Source organism: Syzygium oleosum, unplaced genomic scaffold, assembly GCF_021117445.2.
Source record: "Syzygium oleosum isolate NSW1041296 unplaced genomic scaffold, Sole_v2.1 Sole_v2.06, whole genome shotgun sequence".
In the NCBI taxonomy this organism is placed as follows: Eukaryota; Viridiplantae; Streptophyta; class Magnoliopsida; order Myrtales; family Myrtaceae; genus Syzygium; species Syzygium oleosum.
In genome coordinates, this window is record NW_026607490.1 from 1,688,172 (window position 1) to 1,713,503 (window position 25,332).

Genomic DNA, 25,332 nt, shown 5'->3' on the forward strand with positions numbered 1-25,332 from the left:
GGTCTCAGCGAGCTCGAGCTCGCCGGCCATGGCACCCTCCCCCTCCCCTTCCCGCTCCAAGTTCTCCCCACGGAAGCCCCCGCCGGAGTCCCCGGGCTCCGCCGCCAGCCCCGCCCCGCCCGATACGGCCCTCGACAACCCGGATCTCGGGCCCTTCCTCCTCAAGCTCGCGCGCGACACCATCGCCTCCGGCGACGGCCCCGCCAAGGCCCTCGACTACGCGATCCGGGCGAGGCCGGCCTCCTCGAGCTCGCCCAGATCTGGGCGGAGCTCGCCATGGCCGGCGAGCTCGAGCTCGCCCAGATCTGGGCGGAGCTCGCCGCTCGCCAGCTCGCCGAGCTGGCCGGCGAGCTCGAGCTCTCGCCGGCCTCAGCTCTGGCCCGGTCGCCGGTTGCCGGACCGGCGACCGGGGAAGAAGAAAAGAAAAAAAAAATTGGACAAAATTGCCCCTATTCCGGTGCCGGAAATGTCGGCCGGTCGCCGGCCGGAGAACATTTGGCCGGCCGGCGAGCTCGGGTCCTTATTTGATACTAATTTGGCACTTTAAATCCTTAATTGATACCTTATCCACTTGAGGTCCTTTTAAAAAAAAAGGCACCCACTTTTGGTCCTTATTTGATAATTTCCCAGAAGGCTATGGCCGACAAAAAAACAGTAAATCGGGTATACCTCGACTGAGTGAAGCGGAAGCTTCCTTGTTAAGTTTTGAAGACCATAGAATATATTAGATGCGATGCTACTCGGAAAAAGGCTGACAGCTATCATTGACCTGAACAGATCTCTCATACAATTTTTTCCCAACCCGACAGGAATCATCACGGCATTGTTTTCATAGTTTAGAGGGTGTACCAAGGTCGGTCCTCGCACTTGGCATTGATCGTAGCTTCCATTGTTTCCATCTTGCTGTACAACCCAGTGGAGAGGTGAATCACAGTTAACGGGATTTCAGATGCTGATGGCGATTCCGTTACTGCTTGTGTACTGATGAACCATCTCAAACCAGGAAGTTGTGGAGTCATGTCGCCTTACGAAGTGTTCCTGAGCTTTAGAGGACCGGATACACGCTCGGATATTGCTGATATCCTGTATACTGGTCTCATTGATGCTGGAATTCGAGCATACAGAGACAATGAAGAGCTCCGTACCGGGGAAGAGATAGGTCCAGGGCTTCTCCAAGCGATTGAGCAGTCCAAAATCTCGATACCCATCTTCTCTAAAGGTTATGCCGACAGTAAGTGGTGTCTCATGGAGTTGGTACAGATGGTTGAGTGCAAGAGAGCTTCGGGCCAGAAGATCATGCCCATTTTCTTCGATGTCAGGCCATCTGAGGTTCGAAACCAAATTGGGGGTTACGGCGAGGCCTTTCTTTCGCAGGTGAAGAAGAAGCAGTTTGATGAAAACACCATCCATGGGTGGAAGGCTGCTCTCAATGAGGTGGGAGCGTTAAAGGGATGGGATTTCCAAAGCAATCCGAACAGGTCTTGCTCTTCATCATGGTGTATTATCTGTTTTGCTCCAGAGATGAATTTTCATTTCTTGTTTTTTGGGTTTATTTTTTTGCACCTTAATCTAATATCTAAGTTTTTTTTTTATTTCAATGCTATCAGAGGCAAAGGTGAGTTCGTAAGAGAAGTTGTCAACAAGGTTTTGATTGAGTTGAAAAAGGCCTACTTAGTAGTATCTGATTGCTTAGTTGAAATGGACAATCATGTGGGTGAAATAATGAGAATGGTGTTTGCCGACACCGATGAAACTACGATTGTCGGAATCCATGGCATGGGTGGTGTTGGGAAGACGACGCTTGCCAAAATCGTCTACAACCAACTCTCCCACCATTTTGAGGCTTGCTGCTTCCTTTCTAACATACGAGAAACTTCCGAGCAGAAGGGTATTGAGTATCTGCAGAATCAGCTCATCTCTATACTCCTTAGAAAGAAATGGCTAGACATTGATAATGTGGATGAAGGGATTACAATGATTGAGGAGAGATTATTCTCTAAAAGAGTTCTACTTCTACTTGATGATGTTGACAAAAGGATTCAACTGGATGCTCTCCTGGGGAAGCGCAAATGGTTTGGCCAAGGAAGCAAGCTTATCATTACCACCAGAAACAAGGATGTTCTTCATGAGCCCAAAGTTGATTGGACTTATGAACTTCCCTGCATGGATTTTGGCCATTCTCTGCAACTTTTCAGCAGACATGCATTTAGAAGAGACTATCCTTTGGAGGAGTTCCTCCCTGACTCCACAAAAGCCGTGAAGATTAGTGGCGGTCTACCTTTGGCTCTAGAGGTTATGGGTTCACTTTTATCTGGAAAAGGCAAAGAACAATGGGATAGCATATTAAAGAAGCTGGAAATAGTTCTCCATGAGGACGTAAAAAAGAAGTTGAAGATCAGTTTTGAGGCGTTAGATGACAGACAAAAGAACATATTCCTTGATATTGCCTGTTTCTTCATTGGTTTCGATAAAAGAATTGTGATCCATATGTGGGAAAGTTGCGAGCTTTTTCCTGAAGAAGCCATTGAAGTCCTCCAGCAGATGTCTTTAATAAAGATTAAAGAAGACAACTGTATTTGGATGCACGATCAGCTGAGAGACCTTGGACGTGAAATCATTCGTCAAGAGTGTGCTATGAAATCAGAGAAGCAAAGCAGAGTATGGAATCATGAGGAAGTGTTTGATCTTCTTATGAGGACGAAGGTGAGTATACAAAGTCATTCATGCTCAAGAGAGTTCTATTTAACTACTCTTTGATTAAAAGAATTTCTTACATGTATTAAATCTTTTCCATTCACGGTAACGACACATCTCCCACAGTAATATATAAATTTCAAGGAAAGATAGCACCTCAAATGCATATAATTTTTTAAACAACAACTAAGTGCTTTCTAACTGCTATTTCCCTATTTGTATGGCCAGGGATTAGAAAATGTTGAAGCAATTTGTCTCAAGTCTGAAAGTAGTTGTGAATACAACATTACATATGAAGCATTTGCAAGTCTATCAAACCTAAGGTTCCTGCAAGTGGATGGCGTAAACTTCAACGAGACAAGCACAAACCTGCATTGTTTTGCTCAAGTCAGGTCTTTTCGGTGTGATTGCTGCTTGAATGTTCTTCCAGCCAGTTTTTTCCGTAAGAGTCCATACATACTTTTGATGTTGAGATGGCTTTCATGGCATAACTTTCCTGCAACTTTTGAGCTGACAATCCTTTCCCTAACAAAGCTAGTGATTCTTGATCTATCATGGAGTAAAATTACGGAAAAATGGAGTGGATGGAGCCACATCAAGGTAGGATCCTAGGAGGTGTTTCAAAATAATTTCGATGTTTTATTTTTTTTAACGTCCGCTTTCATTAATGGGATTGGAAATTTGTTGTTCTCCCTTACAGATGGCAAAGAATTTAAAGGTTCTAAATCTGACTGGATGCAGAAAGTTATATAGAACGCCTGACTTCTCATCTCATGTATCTTTAGAGAGATTAATTCTTGAAAGATGTCAGAAGTTGGTCCATATTGATAGATCTATTGGTCAGCTAAAGCAGCTAGTTTTCTTAAACTTAAAGTTCTGCACTAAACTCAGCAAGCTGCCAGATGAGCTTGCTAAACTAGAAGCTTTAACAGAAATTCTTGTGGATGGCACATCAATAAAAGAAATTCCTGAATGGAAAGGAATGAAGAAACTGGAAATTCTCAGTGCTCGTAATTGTAAATATTTGAATAATTGTAGTTCAGTTGGCTGCTTAGCATCATTATTGAAGCTTTCATTGGTAGCAACTGAGATTACTCAACTACCAGAATCCATTGGGAATTTGCAATCACTAGTCGAATTGGATCTATCTCAATCACAGATTCTAATGCTACCTTCTTCATTAGGAAACATGAAGAATTTGAAAGTACTGAGAATACGCTGCAGTCCCTTGAGAAAACTACCCAGTGCCATAGGACAGTTGGATAAGCTTGAAGAGTTAGATGCTGACCGCTGTGGATATTTGGAAGGAGAAATGCCTAGCAATATCGGGAGATTAAAGTTTCTAAGAGTCTTGAGACTGACATACACTCGAGTTTCGGCATTGCCTAAGCTTCCTGAAAGTCTGACCAGTCTGTACTTTAGCACTTGGTTGATGAAGACATTCCCAGATCTCTCGAACCTGTTGAACTTAAGAGATCTGAGTTTGGTTTTGTGGAGTTCTAGGATGGACCCTTCTGAACTTGAGAAAGCTTCCAGTCCTTGGTGGATTGGAAGATTACACAAGCTAGAGTCTATATGGCTGGAATCTCCTTACCTGACCACCCTACCTTCAGACTTCATTCTCCTTTCTCAACTCAAGGAACTTGAGCTCTGGTGCGAGAACGTGAAATGCCTCCCGAGGGTTCCTGCAAGTTTGTCGCGCTTAGTTATAAAAGGTTGTTGGGAAATGAAGACATCGATAGACCTTTCAAACTTGAGGGCACTAGCGGATTTGGAAGTTACAAGTTGTGAGATAACAGAGATCCAAGGTCTTGAAGGCTTGGAGAACCTGAGATCATTGAAGCTTGTTAGAGTTCCATCACTGGAGAAATTGCCTGACCTCACTACCTTAAACAAGCTCACGAAACTTGAACTGTATAATTGTCCTAAACTGGTTGATATTCAAGGCAAACTAGAATCATTGGAGATACTTCGTATTGAGTTCTGCAGTTATCTGGAACAGCTGCCAGTTCCATCAAGCTTCAAGAAGCTAAAATATATGAGGATACATGAGTGCGAAAAGCTAAAAGATTTGCTGAGATCTGACGATTGGAGGACTCTGAAGGAAGTCACTAAGTCTGAGCCAGAGAAGTAAATAGGTCAAGCCAAGGAATCAGAGTTGGCAGGTAAAGGGAAACAGTTTTTTTAACCGATTGGAGTTAACTAACAAATTGATCTGTAAAGAGTGTAACAATTACGGCTTTAGATTTCATGATGAATCAATCATTTTTCAAATCTCTGTCTCTGTCTCTGTCTCTCTCTCTCTTCTTAATTCTCCATTCTAACTATGGTCAATTCTGGCGCATTTAGAAATTGAGAAGCAGTTTAATTCACAGAAATTTTGATCGTCTCCCTTGTTTTCATGGCCATTTTCAAATTTAAGCACAACTGGTTGTCTAAATCTCGATGAAGATGGTTACTATTGCTTATTATGTGATGGCAACTCTACTTGTCACAAGTCCTTCATTTCTCATGTAACATGTTTGCCCATATGAAAAAACTATCAATATCATTACTGTAGTCTCGCTGTTCAGATATTGGGATGTCTGCTGTTCATCAGAGCTCGTAGAAAGGGAAAATAAAGGCTTAGAATTAGATATGTCTAGGATTAATTTGGTTAGAGAGGATGATATAAAGAACTTTAAGGGGTCATCCAAAACTAACGACCTTGAGGACAAAATGTTCCCTCTAAAAGAGATGCAACTTTGTATGGATGATGTCAAAAGTGTCAAACGAAATTCCTACGATGTGTTTGGATTTTCTAAGGAGTGAGCTTATGCAAGCTGTGAGCTGGGGGCTAAGGCTTCTTGGGGATGAAGAGTATTAAATGGGTATAAACATTAACTTGGGGTCGTTGATTATACCCATCGGAAGGTAGGCAAGTGAATTTAGGCTTAAAGGTTCAGACATTGATTGAGAAAATTTGATTCTTCATGAGAGATGGTATTCAGGAAAAGCAATATCCTATCTGGAGTTGCCGACCAGTGTGAAAGGGGGAAGGATGAACCATTTTTGGCCCATACATTGAAGAGAGGAAGCAACTGTGAAGCCAGTGTATCATTAACCTAAACAAATGAGACATGCAGAGTATACCATTCAGAGCAGTCAAGAGTTTGGCTAGTTGTCCTTTTTCATGAAAAAAAGAAGAAGAAAATGCTGAGTTATATAGGCATCGTGGAGGTCTCGCGACCTCAGCGTTGCGAAGCCTTGGCGGCCCTCGGTTGGGTCGCGCTGACCGTTGAGCTGCTGTCTTCGCCTAAACCACTGTGGGTCGAGGCTGAGAATCGAGGGACCCAGATCTAGCCCTTCGGCAGCAGTCGCTGAGGTCACATGACCTCAGCGTCACCTCGCCTGGTGCCACACATCCTCTGCGGTCTCCAAGGTAACCTTTAAATTAGTTATATTGGAATTATCTGATTTCATTTGGCTAATGAGAATTAGTTGTAGCCAGACATTAGCCTCTTCTGAGTTGGTACAAGGTGATTCAAGAATATGAAAATAAGAACATAAATGGAGAGATGAGATAATAGCAAAGTCGGAGAACTTTAGCACATGAGAGAGACAAGAAACCATTGATTTCATTCACTTTACTCAAACTTCAGCACACCAATTTCTGCTTTTCCATGAGTTGCAAGTCAACCATCATACTATTATTTCTTTCCTATTCTCTCATGAATAAATGTTAATGTCTCTACTATCACCTGAGCTAATTAATGCTAAATTGTCTGCTGAATTTTGAGTTTTTTTATGGTCTAGCAAAGCCAAATGATGGCTATCAATAATTCCTTGATTTCTTCCTTTTTGTGAAATTCCTTATGATGAACCCCAGCTCCTTTATGAACTAGAAATGGTATCTAACCTGCAGATTTCGAGTCGTTTGAGGGAATTTTTTGTCGAATGTTGTTCTTTTAACATAATTGTCTGCCGAATATATGGATAACATCAAAGAAGGGAGGTTATGAAGATAACTGTGAAGTAGAATTCACACTTCCTTTCTATGGCCTAGTAAGTTAATCAATCAAGCTGCTCAGCAAGACAGGACATTTTTGCGGCAAATTGCACTTACGTTACCCTCTTTTGACCTGCAATTATAGGTTCCATTACAGAAAATGCAAAAGAATGCAGAGGAAGGCAATCTTTGAGCAGTGCTTTCTGATAAGAAAGTTGTGAAGCCTTCCCCAGAAGGGTTTAAGATGGACCAAGTAATACGTATTCCTTTTTTTTGAACTCTTGGCCTCTGTATTAAATAGTGTCTAATGTCTTTGTTTCTTCTGCTCCAGAATCCAACTTTGCAATGAGTCACCATGTTTTCACAGAACTCCTCTTCCTTTTTCCACTTCCTCGTCACTTGAAATCAAGGGAGTCATCATCATGGAATAAGTCATTTTTTTAATCAAACTTACTTAGTAGTGCATCAAAACAAAAATAAGTCAAACAATGAACAGACTACTAATGTTGCTCTACATTTTTTTGCTTTCTTATTTCATTGTCCATTTGGAGCCTTACTCAGAATAGCGTTTGCATCTTTCTGGTGAATAGTACTGCACTTCCATTTAGATAACAAACTGATACAGGCATTCTGGATAGTAAATCTGAGTAGTCAAAGTTGGTCATCTTTCCAGAGAAAATCGTTACATATCATTTATCTTAGTTTCTTTTTACCCTCTGTCATGAGGAACATAAAGAAAGAAGGTACTGCGCTTTACTAATTGCTCGCACAAAATGCCAAGAAACAATATGCTTTTGTCAAAGCGGTTATTGTTATATTAGCCCAGAATAGATCTCTGCATTGGCTTCTGATAGAAATTAGCCTCATCATCACTGCATCTACATATTTAACATTTTCAAGTGCGGTTTGACTTTCTTGGGGTACACTTGGAGACAGAAATGTACCAAAAAGGAAGAGCGGATAATTATGATGATGTGTCATGACCATTGACAATGTAATTTCAGATATCAATATGCTATTGTTGCAGCTTTCTATTCAGGAAACGGAGAAGTTAATAGGATATGATTATGAAGTATTCTTAAGCCTTAGAGGACCAGATACGCTCTGGCATAATTGATTTCCTGCATACCAACAAGAATGATGCTGGAATTCGAGTATATAGAGATTATGAAGAGCTCCGCATCGGGGAAGGCCTGGAGCTTCTTCAAGCGATGGAGCAGTTGAAATCCTTGATTCACACTTCTATAAAGGATATGCTGCCGGGGAATGGTGCCTCAAAGAGTTGGTGCAGATGGCAGAGTGCAAGAAAAGAAGAGGACACAAAAATCATGCCCATTTTTTATAATGTTGGACCATCGGAGGTATTATGTCAAACTGGGTTCTACACCAAAGCCTTTGCTTCTCATGAAAACAAAAGCCGCTTGATGATAAGACTCTCCAAACTTGGAGAGTTGCTTTCAATGAGGTTGGAGCATTAAAGGGACGGGACTTCCAAAACAATCCAAAGGGTACGTAAATTCATCCCATATGACTTGTTTGTTTCCTATAAATAACTTTGTTTAACTCATTTCAACATCTTGGTTCTTTTGCATTGAATGCTATCAGAGGGAAGTTGAGTTCGCAAAGGAAGTTATCGGGAAGGTTTTGATGGAGTTGAAAAAGGCCCACTCGGTATTTTCAGATTTATTGGTTGCAGTGGATAGTCATGTAGATGAAGTCATGAGAATGATGGGCACTCACACTTATTAAACAAACATTATTGGAATGTATGGAACGGGTGGTTTTGGAAAGACAACACCTGCCAGAATTGTCAACAATAAATTTTGAGATGGTTTTCACTGCCGTTGCTTCCTTGCTGACATTCGAGATGCGTGAAAGAAAAAGAGAATCGAGTATTTGCAGAATCAACTGATCTCTAGCATCCTCCAAAGGAAATGGTCAGAAATCAATAATATTGATAAAGGGATAAATACAATTAAAGCAAGGTTATCCACAGTAGGGTTCTACTTCTTGATGATGTCGACAAAAGAATTCAACTAGATGCTCTTGTGGCAAGGCGTCATTGGTTTTGGAAAAGGAAGCAGGGTTATAATTACCACAAGAAACGTGGGAGTACTCGGTGCGACTAAAGTTGATTGCACTTATGAACTTACTTGCATGGATTTTGATCATTCTCTCCAACTTTTCAGCAGACACGCCTCTAGAAGAGATTATCCATCAGAGGAGTACATCCTCGTTTCCACACAAGCAGTGAATTTTTGCGATGGTCTTCCTCTAGCTCTTGAGGTTATAGGTTCATTCTTGTCAGGGCAAAACATAACAAAGCGGAATACCATATTGACGAGGTTGGAAATTAAATTTTCCTTATGAGAAGTTGATGATCAGTATTGAGGCATTGGATTCTTGACGGAATACATATGTCTGGATATTCCTTGTATTTTCATTGCATTTGATGAAAGAAAAGTGTTTCACATGTAGGCTAACGTAATTTTTTTTCCTGAAGAAGCTTGTTTTTTCATTGCATTTGATAAAAGACTCTCTGGACTGTGGATGCATGATTGGTTAAGAGACCTTGGGAGAGATGTCATTCGTGAACCAAGTAAAGTAGGACATGGAGTTACGAGGAGGTGCTTGAAGTTCTAGTTAGAAAGTAGCTAAAGTATTTGAGGCCATTTCTTTACAGAAAGATAAGTCATGAATATGTTTGTTTTTATTATTGTACCTCAGTCCAAGTTGAGCTATTTCTTATACACGTAGATCAAAATCATCACTAAAATCTTGAAAAAATAGAAATGTAGACCTTGAATAAGTTCAAAAGGAAACTAGGTGATTATTAACTACTCTTTTATTTTTCTGCTGAGGGGATAGCAAAACGTTGAAGGAACGTATATCCAGCTTCTATCTCAGTACTCCTTTAGAAATGAAGAAATGAAGCCTATTCCTAGGTTCCTCCAACAAGGATTTCTTGGCATATCTTCTGTTGCCATAGGAATTCGCTCGGTCTTTCGAAGTTGAGATGGCTTTCATGGCACTGACTTTCCTGAGAATTTTAGGCTGAACACTTTTTCGTTACAGAAGCTGGTTATCCTTGATCTGCCATGGAGTAGTGGTTGATGGATGGAGTCACATCAAGGTACAATAACGTTAGTTGAAAGTGTTTTGTGATTACTCTCGTTGCCAGTGAAGACACTAGATTTATTTGTGATCTCGTTACAGATGGCAAAGAAATCGAAGGTTCTAACAGTTGCGCAGAACTCCCAACCTCTCTTATCATGCGAGTTTAGAGCAAGTGATTCTCAGAAGACATGAAAGATTGGTCCACATTGATGCGTCCATTCGTCAACTAAAGCATGTAGTTCTCTCAAACTAGTACTGTACGAAACTCTACCAGAGACAATGGGGAACATGGAATCTCTAACGGAGTTGGATCTATCCTTCTCATCTCTTCAAGAGTTACATTATTCAGTGGCAAACTTGATAAATCTGAATGGCGAAGATTAGAGTAGCTTGAAGAGATAAATGGCGATGGATGCAAGCATATGAAGGGGCGAATTCTGACTGATATCAGGAGACTTAAATCGCCGAAGATCTTGAGATTGACAAGAACTCGGGTTCCGGGATTTCCTGTGCTTCTTGCGAGTCTAAACTAATCTGTGCTTCTGATTTTCTCAATGCACACATTTCCAGATCTCTCGTGCCTATTAAATCTAGGATGCTTGTGTCTATATGTGTCGAGTTATCCTGAGGACGCTTACGGACTCATGGAAGTTCCATGATCCTTGGTGGATTGGAAGGCTACCCAAACTGGAGTCCTTGGAGTTGCAAGCCCGGCAAATCACCACCCTATGTTCAGATCTCGTTCTCCTTCCTCTGGTCAGGAAACTTGTGCTCGGTTTCGAGAACCTCCGGTCCTTAACCCGGCTTCCCCAGAATAATTCGTCTTGCATATCCTATTTCACGAGGAAATAAAAACATCAGTAGACCTCTCAAACCTGAAACAACTAACGGTCGTGACGATTCTTGGTTGCATAAAGCCAATGCAGTTTCAAAAGCCTTGAAGGGTTTGGAGAACCTGAGAACTCCCATGTCTTTCGTGTCTTCTGTCCGTGAAGGGACTACCTGACCTGACCAACCCTGAAGAAGCTCACGAAACTTCATCCTGGTAGAGAGGTTCAAGATAGACTGGAATCCTTAGAGACGCTTCATCAAGCTTTAAGGAGCTAAAGTATATGGGAACAGCTTCAACTCTCATGCTCCAGAATTGGTTCTTGCATTTTTATTGATGGGTTACATTTGAAATAATCAAAATCATTAAACAGGTGTTTTATGTTTCAAATGTAAATAATTCTTTATTTCTTATAATAATTGACTTGTTTTATATATTTAAGGTACAATTGTAATTAAAAAAACATGAGTTATACAATATAAATATGGCTAAAAATGATTAAGTGGCTTGCGACAAGAAATTAAATTTACCCCATATCCTACTTCATAGCTTGGATTTACTCAGAATCAAAGTCTTAACTCATATTTATGAGTCTAATTGATAGATTCTTTAATTATTCATGTTGTTATTGTTTAATTCTTAGTATTAGTAAATGCTCAATGAGAGAAAATAAAAAGACATCATTTTGTTATCAACCAAACCATCCAAGGAAAATTCGATAATTGCTAAATTACCATTTTGCCACTGCAATCTATTCATATCAACCCTCTTTCAACATATTCCCGCGCATCTAGCTAAAGAGAAAAGGCGTATATAACGGTCAACGGAAACTCCCAACCGCACCACAAACCATGCGGAACTTCTCCGAGAGTTCACTTCATTTCTCACGATGATACGATGGAATGGCGAGGCACGCATGGGTCAAGGCTCTGGCGGGCGACCTCTCGTTCGCCACCTCGTCCCCGTTCGCCAAGCTCCTGGACGGCTGCGGCCAGTCCAGGTCGGCGCGGGACGCGCGCCGCGTCCACGCCCGGATCGTCAAGACCCGGTTCTCCGCCGAGGTTTTCATCCAGAACCGGCTCATCGATGTATACGGGAGGTGCGGGTGTCTCGACGATGCCCGCAGGGTGTTCGATAGAATGCCCGAGAAGAATACCTTCACGTGGAACGCGATCTTAGGCGGGTTGATCAGATTGGGGTCCCTTGATGAGGCGGAAAAGGTATTCGGGTCGATGCCGGAACCCGATCAGTGCTCGTGGAATTCGATGCTGTCGGGTTATGCGCAGCATGAAAGATTTGAAGAAGCCTCGCGATGTTTTGGTAAGATGCAGAAGGAGAATTATGTGCTTAATGAATACTCATTCGGTAGTGCTCTTAGTGCGTGTGCTGGGTTAGCAGATATGGATCTGGGCCAGCAGATTCAGGCTTTGGTATCGAAGTCCGAGTGCTCGTCTGATGTTCATATGGGCTCTGCCCTTATCGATATGTACTCTAAGTGTGGGAATGTGGCTTGTGCGCAGAGGGCTTTTGATGAAATGAGTTTACGAAACGTAGTTTCTTGGAACAGCTTGATTACATGTTATGAACAAAATGGTCCAGCCAGTGAAGCTCTTGAGGTTTTCGTGAGCATGATGGATTGTGGGTTCGAACTAGATGAGGTTACTTTAGCCAGTGTGGTCAGTGCATGCGCTAGCCTGTCGGCACTTAAGGAGGGGATGCAAATTCATGCCCGTGTTGTAAAATGTGACAAATTTAGGAATGATGTTGTTTTAGGAAATGCATTGGTTGATATGTACTCTAAGTGCTCTAGAATTAGTGAAGCCAGATCAGTTTTTGATAGAATGCCTACCAGGAATATAGTGTCTGCCACCTCCATGGTAAGTGGGTATGCAAAAGCAGCGAGTCTAAAAGCTGCAAGAGTAATGTTCACGAGGATGATGGAGAAGAATGTAGTTTCTTGGAATGCCCTCATTGCAGGGTACACCCAGAATGGAGAGAATGAAGAAGCATTTGGTTTATTCCGGCTTTTGAAGAGGGAAGCCATTGAGCCGACGCACTACACATTCGGAAATTTGCTCAATGCGTGCGCAAATCTTGCGGATCTGCAGTTGGGGCAGCAGGCTCATGCTCATGTCTTGAAGCATGGATTTCGCTTCCAGTCCGGAGAAGAATCCGATATTTTTGTCGGAAATTCTCTTATAGATATGTATGTTAAATGTGGAGCTGTGGAAGATGGTTTATGGGTGTTCAAAAATATGTTGGAGCGGGACAAAGTTTCGTGGAATGCCATAATTGTCGGATATGCACAGAACGGTTACGGCATAGAGGCGCTTGAAATATTCAGGAAAATGTTGGTATCTGGTGAGAGACCAGATCGTGTCACTATGATTGGTGTTCTATGTGCTTGCAGCCATGCGGGGCTGGTTGAAGAGGGGCGTTATTATTTCAAGCTGATGATCGAGGAATATGATCTGGCACCGGTAAAGGACCATTATACGTGCATGGTTGATTTGCTCGGCCGAGCAGGTTGTCTCAATGAAGCAAAGGACTTAATAGAGACAATGCCCATGCAAGCTGATGCTGTTGTTTGGGGTTCACTGCTCGCAGCCTGCAAAGTTCATAAGGATATAATGCTAGGGAAGTATGTAGCAGAGAAGCTCTTAGAGATCGACCCTTCAAACTCCGGACCTTATGTTCTTCTCTCAAACATGTACGCGGAACGTAAGAAATGGGGTGAAGTTGTCAGAATAAGGAAGCTGATGAGGCAACGGGGAGTAGTCAAGCAGCCCGGTTGTAGCTGGATAGAAATTCAGGGTCAAGTTCATGTTTTTATTGTCAAGGACAGGAGGCACCCTCATAAGGGTGATATTTATTCTTTGTTAAGATCTCTCCTAGGACAGATGAAGGGAGATGGGTATGTTGCCATTACGGATGATTACGAGGCCCATGAGGAGCTGAGTGAATCGGACTTAATGTCATACGAAATGGAAATGCCAGCTGATGCTGCTGTTTGTTAGTTCATGGAGAGTCATCATCCATTGAATTCTCCTCATTGTTCATACCATCGTAACATTTGATAAAATACGTGTGAGCCGAATAGCTCCGTTTTCTCTCTCTAATGCGCACTGTTGTTTGGCCTAGTTTCACTGGCATTATTGGGTTATAGCTGCCGGGATGCAAACACAAGGCTATTTGGACATCAGCAGCAGGAAATCTGCACGAGGGTAGACCGTACCATGAACGAACTGGAGTTGTCGTTATACAAATTAACCCAGGGGAGATTGAAGTTCTAGAGAGAGGAGACATTTTATTTCCACAGAAAGGTCAATAGACCGCATCGTCCTCCCAAAAGAACAGCAGAATAGAAGAAGAATTCACCGGCTCAAGAGCACGGTAATTGAGACATTCGAAAAAGATACTTGCCGAAGAGGTCAAGCAAGCACCCTCCCCTTCCAGATGTGAAACTGCAAACCTTGGTGCAAGTCATATGGGGATGACTTTGTCTGTCCGTACTAGGTAATTTCGACAAATTACAGAGCCTGTTGTTTTAAATGCATAAGCAAGAGAATTTTGATTCAAGGGTAAGGAAAGCAAGCGAAAGGACAAGATCGAAGCCAGCTCTAAGGAATGACCAACAAACCAGCGAGAAGAATGACAATTTCTAAATGAACTCAAATCAGAAGTCTCTGCTTTTTTACGTGATTTCCTTTCACAAACCAACTCATCTTAAATAAATAGGATCAATTGAATTGTGAACCCACCGTAAATACATAACCGAATCATCATATGACTAACCAGGTCAGGTTGGATCTGTTCTGTTTTTCTTTTCATATGCACAGGACAGAAAAATGATAATAGAGGCGGTTTCCAACATGTTGCATTCAAAGAAATTATATGCAATACGCCACAATCTCTTTTCTTTCCACTCTCGCAGCATGAGTACCATCGCAGAACTGGTTCCGTAATACAAAGAAACTAAAAAAAAAGAGAAAGAAACTAAGAAAACATTAACGGACAGCAATGATTGGAATTGTCACTCCTAAGCAAGACTGGCTTGCTTCCAATTACTAATACATCATCATGGGTCGACATCCCAGTGATAAAGCTAGTGCAAAAGGGTTCGACTCAGAATTTCTTTTCCACGTCGATGCAGTGTTACCTAAAAGTGGATAGACGCAGCACATTAGTATGACAGGCTTGGTCAATTCAAAGCGTGAGAGACAATTCTCATTGTGCAGAGAGAGAAATTGTCAAAAAATCACTTACCACTAACGAGGAGTCAAGGACAGCGCTCATTCAACCCAACAATTGGCGTGGACTGTGAATACCAAGATCGAGTGAAGGCGTAAAAACGTCAGAGAGCCTGATTCAATCTTCCTGACATAAGAAGAGATCAAATTCAGGATAGGGCATAATCAAAAGATTAGCTGTGTAATGGATTATATAGGGCTCGCTGGGTTTAGAAAAGTAAGATTCCTCGGGGAAGGCTTCATGCAAAGCAAACAGGAAGAGCGTTGGAGGAAATGTAGTAATGTATTTAAGTATATTACCCCTTGTACAAGTAGATGGACAAACAGAAACCCAAGGTTCAGTTCATCGACGTAAAATAATGCGGACAAATTACTAACGGAACGGCGACATGGATCATAAAGCTTTCGGAGCACGAGTCTTGCCCTCACCATGGTCATCAATAGAAGGAAATGCTGTATAATAATTTCCGCCTGTTCTGCTTTTCAAAATGAGACACGATTTCATCAATAGATTCCTCCCAAGACTCAGCTGCTTCTATCTGTGGACCAGAAATAACAATAAGCAATTTCTCAGCATACAGATATTAAGCATACTATCATTAATAGATAAAGCATAGCCAGTCAAAGACCTCTCGACAAAGATCTAAAGCAAGCTGAGCTCCAGTTGCTGCCTCCTCATGGTTATCCTTTACCTCCAAGTTAATCACAAGTACAGTCTTCATAAGAATCTGCTCTCGGTTGTTGAGATCTGCAAAATATGCATTCAATGTCTTGTCATCATTCCATGGGCAAGATGTCATATTTATCCCATATATAGGTAAAGGCTAAGATCTAGTTAGAACAAAACTGCTCTTTTACTTCAAGAAATATTGATTAGTCAAAGGGTCATATGGGGGGCTTTTTGCCCCAAACTTTTGCTACTCCACAGAAGCAGAAACTACTCCCTCAGCTTCTGGCTTGTGCTTTTCATTTTCAAGTGAAAATGTGTGAAGCATGCAAATATCACTTTAAAGTGATCAGGAGACATACAATAAATATCATCTTTACTAACTATCGAGTCCAGAAAAATAAGAATTTCAAAAGTCACAAATCACCAGCATCAGATTTAATAAAACCATAGCCAAAGCCAAAAAACCATGGCTAAATGTATGCCAAACAAGGCTTAAATCTATATATTAGCAATTAAAGATAAGACCTGCTAACAATCTTATATACCCTACTAAGTATCAAAATCAAATTTGCCTGACAAACGGTTAAAGAATGGACGAAGTTGCAGAAAGAGAGAAGGCAGCTAATAATTACAAGAGAAGGTAAGTATTAACATCCCTCCTGTGGCAGTTACTCTATTAGACCAGTCACCTTCAACAATCTCTAAGAAGAATAACAAGAATTTAAATGTTGCTTTCCTGATGAAGTACTTGAGAAATCAAAAGAAGTCCAGATGCATGGATATTACAACAACCAAGTACTTTATAAGGGCAATAAAACAAACAAACAAGGTTAAATTAATTGTGAACGGAATAGCAGCAGAAACACTACTAGAGTCAAAATGACGGAAAAGAAAATATTCTTGAAAAGTAACAATCTTGTTATGCTTTTCAAGAAACAATTACAGATAACACATATCTGTCTAGTGAGGTTTCCCCAGATCAAGCAAACAATTCTTCTCCATCATGCGTCTGCCCTTACTGAATACAGTAATGGGCATATACACGTAAAGCCAAAACTCAAAGAATAATAAACAGAGTGGGAAGTTAGATCGTGTGATAATAGACCCTCAGAATTTCAGAAATGGAACAAGAGATATTAAATTACAGAAGCTGCAAGGGCAAAGATAAGAACCTTCAAGAACCATATCGAAAACCTTCTCTTCAAACGTTATCACCACATCGAAGGGGCCATCAGGAGAGTTGTCTTGCCATCTCTGAGGCGCTAATTTCACAGACATATTCCTCTTGAGCATAGGCAAGATACCATTGCGCTTGTAACTGAAACTCTTGTAAAGGTCTCGCCTTTGCTTATTGCCACAAACAAAAAATGTCCTAATTCCGCTTTAAAATATAACCAGACAGCCATCAACCGCTCCAACCTTTTAACCAAACAACATTCCATCACAACCCAAGCCAGCTCTTTTCTTTTCTTTAACAGCACAGAAAATGGCCAATTTGAACCGAACTAGTAATCTCAAAGCCAGAACAATATGCAACTCGCAAACTAACAATCAAACTAATGAACACACTGCGAAATGATGACGCGACTCCCATCAGCCGAAAAAACACGCAAAATCCATCAAATTGAGGGCTTTCGATTGCAAAAATCTCACCTTTCAGGTAAACAAGCTCTTGCCTTCGCTTATTGCCCAAAAACAAGAAAAAAAGTGTCCTAATTCCGCTTCAAAATATAACCAGACAGCCATCAACCACTCCAACCTTTTAACCAAACAACATTCCATCACAACCGAAGCCAGCTCTTTTCTTTTCTTTAACAGCACAGAAAATGGCCAATTTGAACCGAACTAGTATGCTCACAGCCAGGCAAATATGCAACTCGCAAACTAAACAATCAAACAAATGAACACACTGCGAAATGATGACGCGATTCCCATCAGCCGAAAAAACACGCAAAATCCATCAGAATTGAGGGCTTCCGATTGCAAAAAAAATATCATCTTTCAGGTAAACAAACATGCCAAAAGATTTCATCAATTCGCGTCGTTCTCGGAATTAGCCGATATCGCCGGACTCAAACAAAAAAAGGGCAAGCGAGCGAGCGAGCGAGCGATGGAACGAGGGAGTCATCATCGGGACAGGAGAGGATACAGATCGGGGTCCTTGCGCCGGAGCTCGTCGAACATGTGCTTGTAGGGGGTTCCGAAGTCGTAGACGTTGGGCTCCCTGAGGGAAGGGCCGGGGAGCTTGACGTGCGACCCGGTGCCGTACGACGACACGTCGAAGCCTTCCCTCTTGAGGAGGGCGTGCGCCTCCATGCTGCGGTTCTGGTTCGAGGAGCACACCATGGCGTATCGGGACCTCATGGCTTTCGATTAGGGTTTTTAGCAGGAAGGAGGAGGAAGAGGAGGAAGAAGAGGAAGAGGAGAGTGGCGCTCGCACTGTGTTTGACCGCCGTTTTCTAGGAGCGAGCATGGTTCCGGGTAGAACCGGGAACCGGGAACCGATCACCCGGGTCACCCGGACCGGTGGAATCGATCCCGGTTCCAATGTCACTTTTTCGGGAACCGGCCGGTTTTCGGTTCAGGAGTCGCACTCGCACTATTTGACCGGCATTTCCTGGAGGCGAGCATGATTTCGGGTAAAATTGAGAACCGGGGAATTGATCACCCGGTTCTACGGGACCGGTGAGAATCGTCCCGGTTCCGATGCCATTTTTGTTAGGAATCGCCAGTTCCCGGTTCGGCCGAATCGGGAACCGGGAATCGAAAACCGAGAACCGGAATTGGATCCAGAAAAAAAATGAGGGTATGCATTTGATGTTATTTCCTTTTACAATGATGATATCTTGTTCGAAAGATTTTTTTTCTGTTTTTTTGTCAAAATTATTTGAGTTAATATCACGAAAAACCCCAAACTTATATATTTGTGATAATTTTACTCCAAACTAATTTTTTGACCACAAAAAATCCCAAACTGGTACACTTGTGATAAATTTACCATCAATTTGTTTCCGTTAAATTTTACTTTCAAACTGCTTTGTTAAATGGCACGCGATACCAGTTTTAGTTTTACACTTGTCACAGGTGTACTAGTTTGTGATTTTTTGTGATATTAATTCAATTTAACGGAAACTAATGGAGAGTAAATTTGTTATAAATGTACAAGTTTGGATTTTTAGTGGTTAAAATATTAGTTTGGGATAAATTTGTCACAGATGTATCAGTTTAGGGTTTTTTGTGATTAAAAAAATAGTTTGGGGTAAAATTATCATAGGTGTACCAGTTTGGAGTTTTTTTTTTTTTTGGTATTAATCCAATTTTATTTCTTCTTTTGTATTATATCAACAGATTTTTTCTTGACTAAATTATGCCATATTATTTGAAAATTAAATTGTTGTTCTTCATTTTTTTCATACTAAATACTTTCCATGAGTAGTCTTGATCCTTAATAAGGAAAATGACATAAACAGTCTTTGAACTTTGATTCCATTAGCAATGTGATCTCTAATTTTTAATTTGTTCAGTGTGATCTTTGAACTTTTGATACATATTCAAACTAGTAAATAGGCTATACGAATTTTTAATGTCAACATTAAATATTTTCATATAGCCTAGGGACTAATTTGAACATGTATGAAAAGTTCAAGAATCATATTAAACGAATTAAAAGTTCATGAACTACATTGGATATTGAGCTAAAGTCAAAGGACCACAACGGATTAAAAGATCATGTAGTTTTACGTTTGACCCATATATTTGTCATGTAATCAACAATGACATTGTTTCCTAAGGTGATGTGTATTAGCCATTAAACATTATATTCATAACCTACCGACTAGGGCCACATCTTCAAAACAATTTCAAAGATTTTTATTGCGTGATGATCTTTCAACCTATCTTGATGTTGTTAACATATATGAGTGCGTTCTTAAATTCAAAGAAAATTTGATCTCCTCTATATTAGTTCTACTTTATGACTTTAATCATTAAATACAAGTGTTAAAAAGTGCAATATGTGAAGTAGATGTGGATTGCATGTATATAAACATCATACAAACCCAATAAACAAGTGAATATTTCAACAATAAGGTAGGGTATAGAATTCATATGAATAACTAAACAATAATGCACGACAACAAATTGGAATGTTCAACAAGAAAAAAATGCAATAAATTTAAGCTCGTTTCATTATTAGATGATGGTCGTTATTTTTATTGCACTTATATTTTTATTTTAGCTTTCATGAAAAGATAAATCAAGATCCCTACAAAGCACATGTCCCATTTTTTGAAATTTTGTAAATTGAAATTAAGATTTGGATATAAAAAACAATCGTGAAACGTTGCATTTAAACTTACTATCGAAGCAAAATAAGATGGAAAATCGGTATCGATCGATATTAATTATGTTTAATTTAATGTTGAACCGATAGTTAGGATAGATAAAAAAGATGATGACAAACGTAACCTATGGCAAATTTAATTAGAGAAACTCCAAGACTCAAAAAATGAGGAAAAATCCTCTTTTTTTAAAAAAAATAATTTTCAGCTGAAAAATGGATATTTTTTTTGGCCATAAAATTCATTAAATTTAATAAATAATCTCTCAGCGCGCTTGTGTGGTGTGGCAGTGACGTTCCGGACCTCTGGCCATGGAGCTTCGTACGGCCCCTCGCGCTTCCTCTCTCCCTGGTTCTTCTTCTTCTTCTTCTTCGTCTTCGTCTCGCTTGTTCCTCGCGTTCGTTTCCCTTCTTTGCATGCCGCATGGCGATCGCACGGCGTTACGTTTCACGGTGCCGCCGAACGGTTGATGAGCGGAGGAATCACCCTTTTGGTTCGTGCCAGGGAACGCGGCGTTCCGGGGATGGAACCGTGTTCGCAGCCGGCGAAACCGTGCTGGGTTTCGCTTGGATTCCGAATTCGGGGGTGCTCGGAGGGGACGTTGCTCGCCGGTGACCGGCGGTCCGGTTCGTTGCTCGAGCGGGGCGGAGGAGCCTCCGCGGCCGGCCGCCGCGCGTGTTATTTACGGCGTGGCCCCCGCCATGGGTCACAACCAGGTTGGACTTGGGCTGGATTTTGGATTCTTCATTTGGGTTTATCTGAAGGTTTACACTTGAAGGGGTCACTGTTTGTCTAGTGATCGGATCATGTCGATGTCGTTGTTATATCGTGTCGGTTCTTGTTAGTTGTGCTTACTGGCTTGGTCCGTTCTCATTTGGTGTCTGAATTATGATTCTGCGTTTGAGAATTGGACGAACTGACGCGGGGGTGTTCGAGTTAATTAGATTGCAAGTTCGAGTTTAGATGATCGCTCATGTGGCTCTGTTATCAGATTCTTGAAAAGGGTTGGTTGCTTAGTCCAGTGGTATTGCAGCATTTGCGCATTAACGTAAATCACCCGGAATATCGGCAGTAATGTCGAGCCATCGAGAAACTTGTGGTTGGACTCAGATTATAATGATAATTGATTGTCATGGAATGAGATTCGCGATGGAACATGTTTTGAGCTGCTCTTGTCCTTTTCTGTGTTTGGTTCGAGTGTTGCACCAGTCGGCTTTTATTGGCCCCTGTTCCTGTTTGTAATTGCACTTCGTGGTTTCATGTATCTTCTAATGATGGTCTGCGTGTACCGATGGCAGGAGTCGCATCCCGAATCCCATTTTAGGGTCCCAGCAATTGTTACAGCTCTTGAGAAGATGGAACTCACTCCAAAGGTATTGCACTCCTCTTATATATGATTCCATTAATCACGCTTTAGTTATTCTTACTATTTATAGATTGCCTTCTTTCGTACATCTGTTGTCCTGCACTTCTTAATTGACTTCCACCAGAAACTGTAGAAATGTTGTTTAAGTTCGATTCATAATATAATGAGTCGGAATTTTCAATTGTGCCTGAAATTACGCTAGAAACCTGGCAGTTAGTAATCCGATCTCTGCTTCTTCAGGAACTCAATGAAAACTATTTTTGATTAATGTGAGAAAATTAATTCCTGACGTCCCAACAGATGCTGCCGTCAAAGGCTTTAGTATCTATCCAATAACCTTTAAAGCCACTAGGCACTAAATAGTAATGATTTTTCTTACAGGTTCGCAGTGATGACATTGTTGAACTTCCAACTGTTAAGCCTGCTTCTGTGGATGATCTATTGCATGTTCACACAAGAGCTTATGTATTGGGTCTTGAGAAGGTACCTTAACTCACCAAGTCACCTCTATAAGTTTTATCTGGCTTACACTTTGCTTTTTGTCTTTCATTATGACACTCACCAGCAGTAATGTTAGTTCTTGGCATCAAAGAGAACTTGGCCTTTGGTGAAAGAGTTTTGCTTTTTTGTTCCGTGTAGTTTGACAGGCATAGAAATCCATTAAAGCATGTATGGATGGTTGTTGAGCTATTTAAATTATGGGCATGTGTGTGTGTGCGCGCGCATGAGAGAGAGAGAGAGAGAGAGAGAGAGAGAGAGAGAGACCTGAGAAATTTTGTCTTTCATTGATGTTCCTGATATGGGCGCTGACAGGAAGGTTCTTTTTCGTCTCTATTTGTGGGTTCTTTAACCTCTTTGAGGATTTTTGTTGCCATGAGAGCACTGATTCTTCGTCATGCCCCGTTTTATTAATAATTGCAATATCTAACTACTAGTAAAATGGAAAGAGGAAAGTTATACACAGGGCAAGTGATTGATTGTTAAATTGATTGGGGGTGTCTGGACACAAGGCAATCGGGTGAATTTAAAGAGGCATTACATTACAAAGTAAAAAATGAAATAAAAAAAGTTTGACAACAAACAAACAAGCTGATGCTCACATCCATCTGAGTGGGACCAGTCACCAGCAAAATTTTAGTTTTCTGTTGAGCTCTTAGGCTTCCAAGGTTAGACTACCTAAATTGCTGAATTGAGATTCCCATTTTTGGTACTTATGTTTCATTAGACACCTCAGACAGTTAGTGTAAAATGCATTTGCTGCTTGTATTTTTGTGTTCCTCTATGTTCTTGGAGAAATTTGCTTAAAATCGCTAAAGACTTTTTGGCTGTACAATTTCTTTGGTAGCATGTCCAAAAGATTGAGGTTTGATGAACTCTTATATTTTATAGGCCATGGACAAGGCTTCAGATAAGGGCATCATTTATATTGAAGGCTCTGGACCAACTTATGCCACTGCTACTGTAAGTTTGGATAATATGTCAAATCATGAAGAGTTCATATTGTTAGACGCTTCAGTTTTATTACGTTCGTTCAACTGTAATGGAAAGCCACGTGTTACAAATTAGTTTCTACCTCTGCTATGATATGCTCTGGTCATGTAAGATATTGCTTTGAAGTACATCAAATGTAGAATTCCTATGACGAGAAGGTAGCAAGTGCATAGAAATTTTTTTCCTTAAAATGCAATTTCTCTTTCAAGCTATATTATATTTTTGATTGATTACTATGTATAATCTTCTCCTTTGAAAGATTTTTCTAGAAAAATTTAAAATACATATTTGAAAGCTTTGATGGGCAATCTTACAGTCTCTCAGAATGTGTTGAAGGTATGAAGTATTCCAGCTATCTACAGTTGCAGACTAGAGGAATATATCTCACTGTTTATATAGATTAGATCATGTCAAACCGATTATGTCGATTGTTGAACTGCAAAAATAAGTCAGCCAGAGTACTTCATTGTTTAGGAGCATGTTGTGTTAAGAGCATGAGGGGCTGCTAACCTGTCTATAGGATGGTTTTTAAGAAGTATGACCAGCAATGGCCATGAAAATGTCAATTTTGTTAAATAAAAAGCCGTCCTTTTAATGAAGAATGTCATGAGAGATCATTTCTCTTTAACAGTCAATGTCAATATGTTCATAAGCTGTGTCCCTTCTTGTTAATTTTTAACAAGAAAGGAATCTGGAAGTGTCCTGTAGAAGTCCGTCCTGCAGCTTTTCTGCTAACCATCCTGTCTTGGCGAGAGTATCTCAGCTGATATATAGTGATAAAATGCACGCAACCTAGAGTGATATCCTTAATCTTACGAAAGTATAATCCCATCTCATCTAGTAAAAATGTCACAGATAGATTTATTCATACCAAGCTCGAAATTATCTCATAGCTGCATGGATAACTTCTTCAAATGCTATCTTAAACTAATGATGATTTCAAATGCAGACATTCAAGGAGTCACTTGTTGCAGCTGGAGTTGGAATGGCTTTAGTTGATTCAGTGGTGATGTCCCAATCCAGCACGTTAGTCTCTTTTATGTTTAGATGTCACCAAGTTTGCCATCTTTATTTTTGTGATCGCTGGGTTTTGTTTGTAAAATACACTTTTTTTTTTATGGAAGGAAGAAGTAAATGAATATTCAAACTAAACTCCTCTATGTATCCCAGGTAGACGCATCCAGCATCACCCAGAATCCACCAACTGCTTTTGCTTTGATTAGACCTCCAGGCCACCATGCCATTCCAAAAGGACCAATGGGTTTCTGCGTTTTTGGAAACATAGCTATAGCAGCTCGCTATGCTCAACGTGTACATGGATTGAAGCGCATCTTCATTATTGATTTTGATGTTCATCATGGAAATGGGACCAGCGATGCTTTCTATGATGATCCAGACATATTCTTTCTTTCGACACACCAAGTAAGATTGCCATGAATCTTTGTCTAGATTTCTAGTATCTTGAACTCTTCGATCTTTGAGTTAAAATTGACAAGATGAGGGCAGTTAAGAAAACACTTCTGCTTTTTGAGTTTCAAAGAGAGTTTCCCTTTTTCTCCCAGAGTTCCGTTAGCTTATTTAAACTAATTTGATTGCAAGTTCACTTAAAGAGAAGTATACCAAACTTTGTGCTTGCTCAGCAGTTAGTGAGCTTATTTTATTTTTAAGCTGATAATTTTTCTTAAGCTTAACTTATCTCTTGAGGGAATGTAAATGTAAGGCTCTGCACTTTACTACATGCGGTTATGCAGGACGGAAGCTATCCAGGTACGGGTAAAATTGACGAGATAGGTGTCGCAGATGGTGAAGGCACAACCCTTAATCTGCCACTACCTGGAGGCTCTGGAGACATTGCTATGAGGACTGTGTTTGATGAAGTCATTGCCCCATGTGCACAAAGGTTCAATCCAGACATCATCCTCGTCTCAGCCGGGTGAGGGAGCCATTTCCTTTACATATACTACTGAGGAGAACTTGAAATTGTGTGCATTTATTCTGTGTTCCAGTACCCGTCTGACATCGTCTTTGCCTGTCTTGTAACTGAAGGTATGATGCTCATGTGTTGGATCCACTAGCAAGTTTGCAGTTCACTACAGGAACATATTACGCACTTGCCTCCAACATCAAGCAACTTGCGAAAGAACTTTGCGGGGGACGCTGTGTCTTCTTTCTGGAAGGAGGATACAACCTCCATTCACTCTCCTATTCCGTAGCAGACTCTTTCCGGGCTTTCCTCGGGGAGCCGAGTCTGGCATCAAAGTTCGATGATCCCGCGATATTGTATGAGGAACCCTTGGCCAAGGTGAAGCAAGCAATACAGAGAGTCAAACAATTGCATTCATTGTGAATAATCCCAAGGATTAGATGAAGTGTTTCCCATCGCCTTCTATTGGCACTCTGTATGGTTTGTAGAACAGATGTCTGGCTAAACCAACTTGGCAGTCTCCCTTTTGTTGTATTGGGACCCTGCCATATGGATTTTTTCATCTAAAGGGAAAATTATACATGAATAGATTTGATACACACATGTCACACGTGTATGATAAAGTGAATGCTGCGCCAAATATTTAAATTTTCGAATCAGTTT

General features: G+C 40.8%; 4 protein-coding genes across 10 annotated transcripts; 3 read left to right on the forward strand and 1 right to left on the reverse strand.

Moving 5' to 3' along the window:
• The first annotated feature begins 669 nt into the window (after positions 1-669).
• Positions 670-9,155, forward strand: LOC115688750 (disease resistance protein RPV1-like). Of its 5 annotated transcripts, XM_056312795.1 has the most exons (7): positions 670-1,478; positions 1,608-2,703; positions 2,923-3,294; positions 3,395-6,115; positions 6,828-6,935; positions 7,710-8,190; positions 8,288-9,155. In XM_056312795.1, the coding sequence occupies exons 1-4, from the start codon at positions 985-987 to the stop codon at positions 4,826-4,828; spliced, it is 3,396 nt and encodes a 1,131-aa protein (XP_056168770.1). In that variant the 5' UTR covers positions 670-984; the 3' UTR covers positions 4,829-6,115; positions 6,828-6,935; positions 7,710-8,190; positions 8,288-9,155. The 5 variants fall into 5 exon arrangements, with proteins under 5 accessions (XP_056168770.1, XP_056168768.1, XP_056168767.1 ...); XM_056312793.1 differs by having other exon boundaries at positions 3,395-6,935; XM_056312792.1 differs by having other exon boundaries at positions 6,828-8,190.
• A 2,262-nt stretch (positions 9,156-11,417) lies between these two features.
• On the forward strand, positions 11,418-14,207 carry LOC115688751 (pentatricopeptide repeat-containing protein At2g13600-like). The gene has a single exon (XM_030614663.2). It carries the CDS (start codon positions 11,531-11,533, stop codon positions 13,643-13,645), a length of 2,115 nt encoding a protein of 704 aa, XP_030470523.1. The 5' UTR covers positions 11,418-11,530; the 3' UTR covers positions 13,646-14,207.
• Positions 14,208-14,492: 285 nt separating this feature from the next.
• Positions 14,493-17,999, reverse strand: LOC115688753 (uncharacterized). 2 transcript variants are annotated; one of them, XM_030614665.2, is made up of 6 exons: positions 17,698-17,999; positions 16,721-16,866; positions 15,508-15,626; positions 15,308-15,417; positions 14,895-15,001; positions 14,493-14,787 (listed from the first exon to the last, which is right to left on the reverse strand). In XM_030614665.2, exons 1-4 carry the CDS (start codon positions 17,910-17,912, stop codon positions 15,316-15,318), a joined length of 582 nt encoding a protein of 193 aa, XP_030470525.1. In that variant the 5' UTR covers positions 17,913-17,999; the 3' UTR covers positions 14,493-14,787; positions 14,895-15,001; positions 15,308-15,315. The 2 variants fall into 2 exon arrangements, with proteins under 2 accessions (XP_030470525.1, XP_030470526.1); XM_030614666.2 differs by having other exon boundaries at positions 14,895-15,005; positions 17,698-17,998.
• Positions 18,000-20,147: 2,148 nt separating this feature from the next.
• LOC115688752 (histone deacetylase 14, chloroplastic) lies at positions 20,148-25,268 on the forward strand. Of its 2 annotated transcripts, none has more exons than XM_030614664.2 (9): positions 20,148-20,239; positions 20,393-20,604; positions 21,187-21,261; positions 21,636-21,737; positions 22,644-22,715; positions 23,695-23,751; positions 23,916-24,167; positions 24,497-24,678; positions 24,792-25,268. In XM_030614664.2, the coding sequence occupies exons 1-9, from the start codon at positions 20,200-20,202 to the stop codon at positions 25,090-25,092; spliced, it is 1,293 nt and encodes a 430-aa protein (XP_030470524.2). In that variant the 5' UTR covers positions 20,148-20,199; the 3' UTR covers positions 25,093-25,268. The 2 variants fall into 2 exon arrangements, with proteins under 2 accessions (XP_030470524.2, XP_056168803.1); XM_056312828.1 differs by having other exon boundaries at positions 20,164-20,209.
• The last annotated feature ends 64 nt before the right edge of the window (positions 25,269-25,332 follow it).

Excerpts from the sequence above, each read along its gene's own strand:
- LOC115688750 (XM_030614660.2), top strand. The coding sequence starts at position 985 with ATGAACCATCTCAAACCAGGAAGTTGTGGAGTCATGTCGCCTTACGAA. Across the intron at positions 2,704-2,922 it reads ATCTTCTTATGAGGACGAAG|GGATTAGAAAATGTTGAAGC; the intron begins GTGAGTATACAA and ends TTGTATGGCCAG. Across the intron at positions 3,295-3,394 it reads GTGGATGGAGCCACATCAAG|ATGGCAAAGAATTTAAAGGT; the intron begins GTAGGATCCTAG and ends TCTCCCTTACAG.
- LOC115688751 (XM_030614663.2), top strand. The coding sequence starts at position 11,531 with ATGGCGAGGCACGCATGGGTCAAGGCTCTGGCGGGCGACCTCTCGTTC.
- LOC115688753 (XM_030614665.2), bottom strand. The coding sequence starts at position 17,912 with ATGAGGTCCCGATACGCCATGGTGTGCTCCTCGAACCAGAACCGCAGC. Across the intron at positions 15,627-16,720 it reads TTTCGATATGGTTCTTGAAG|ATCTCAACAACCGAGAGCAG; the intron begins GTTCTTATCTTT and ends CATATTTTGCAG. Across the intron at positions 15,418-15,507 it reads CTTTAGATCTTTGTCGAGAG|ATAGAAGCAGCTGAGTCTTG; the intron begins GTCTTTGACTGG and ends TCTGGTCCACAG.
- LOC115688752 (XM_030614664.2), top strand. The coding sequence starts at position 20,200 with ATGGAGCTTCGTACGGCCCCTCGCGCTTCCTCTCTCCCTG. Across the intron at positions 21,738-22,643 it reads ATGTATTGGGTCTTGAGAAG|GCCATGGACAAGGCTTCAGA; the intron begins GTACCTTAACTC and ends TATATTTTATAG. Across the intron at positions 24,679-24,791 it reads ATCATCCTCGTCTCAGCCGG|GTATGATGCTCATGTGTTGG; the intron begins GTGAGGGAGCCA and ends TTGTAACTGAAG.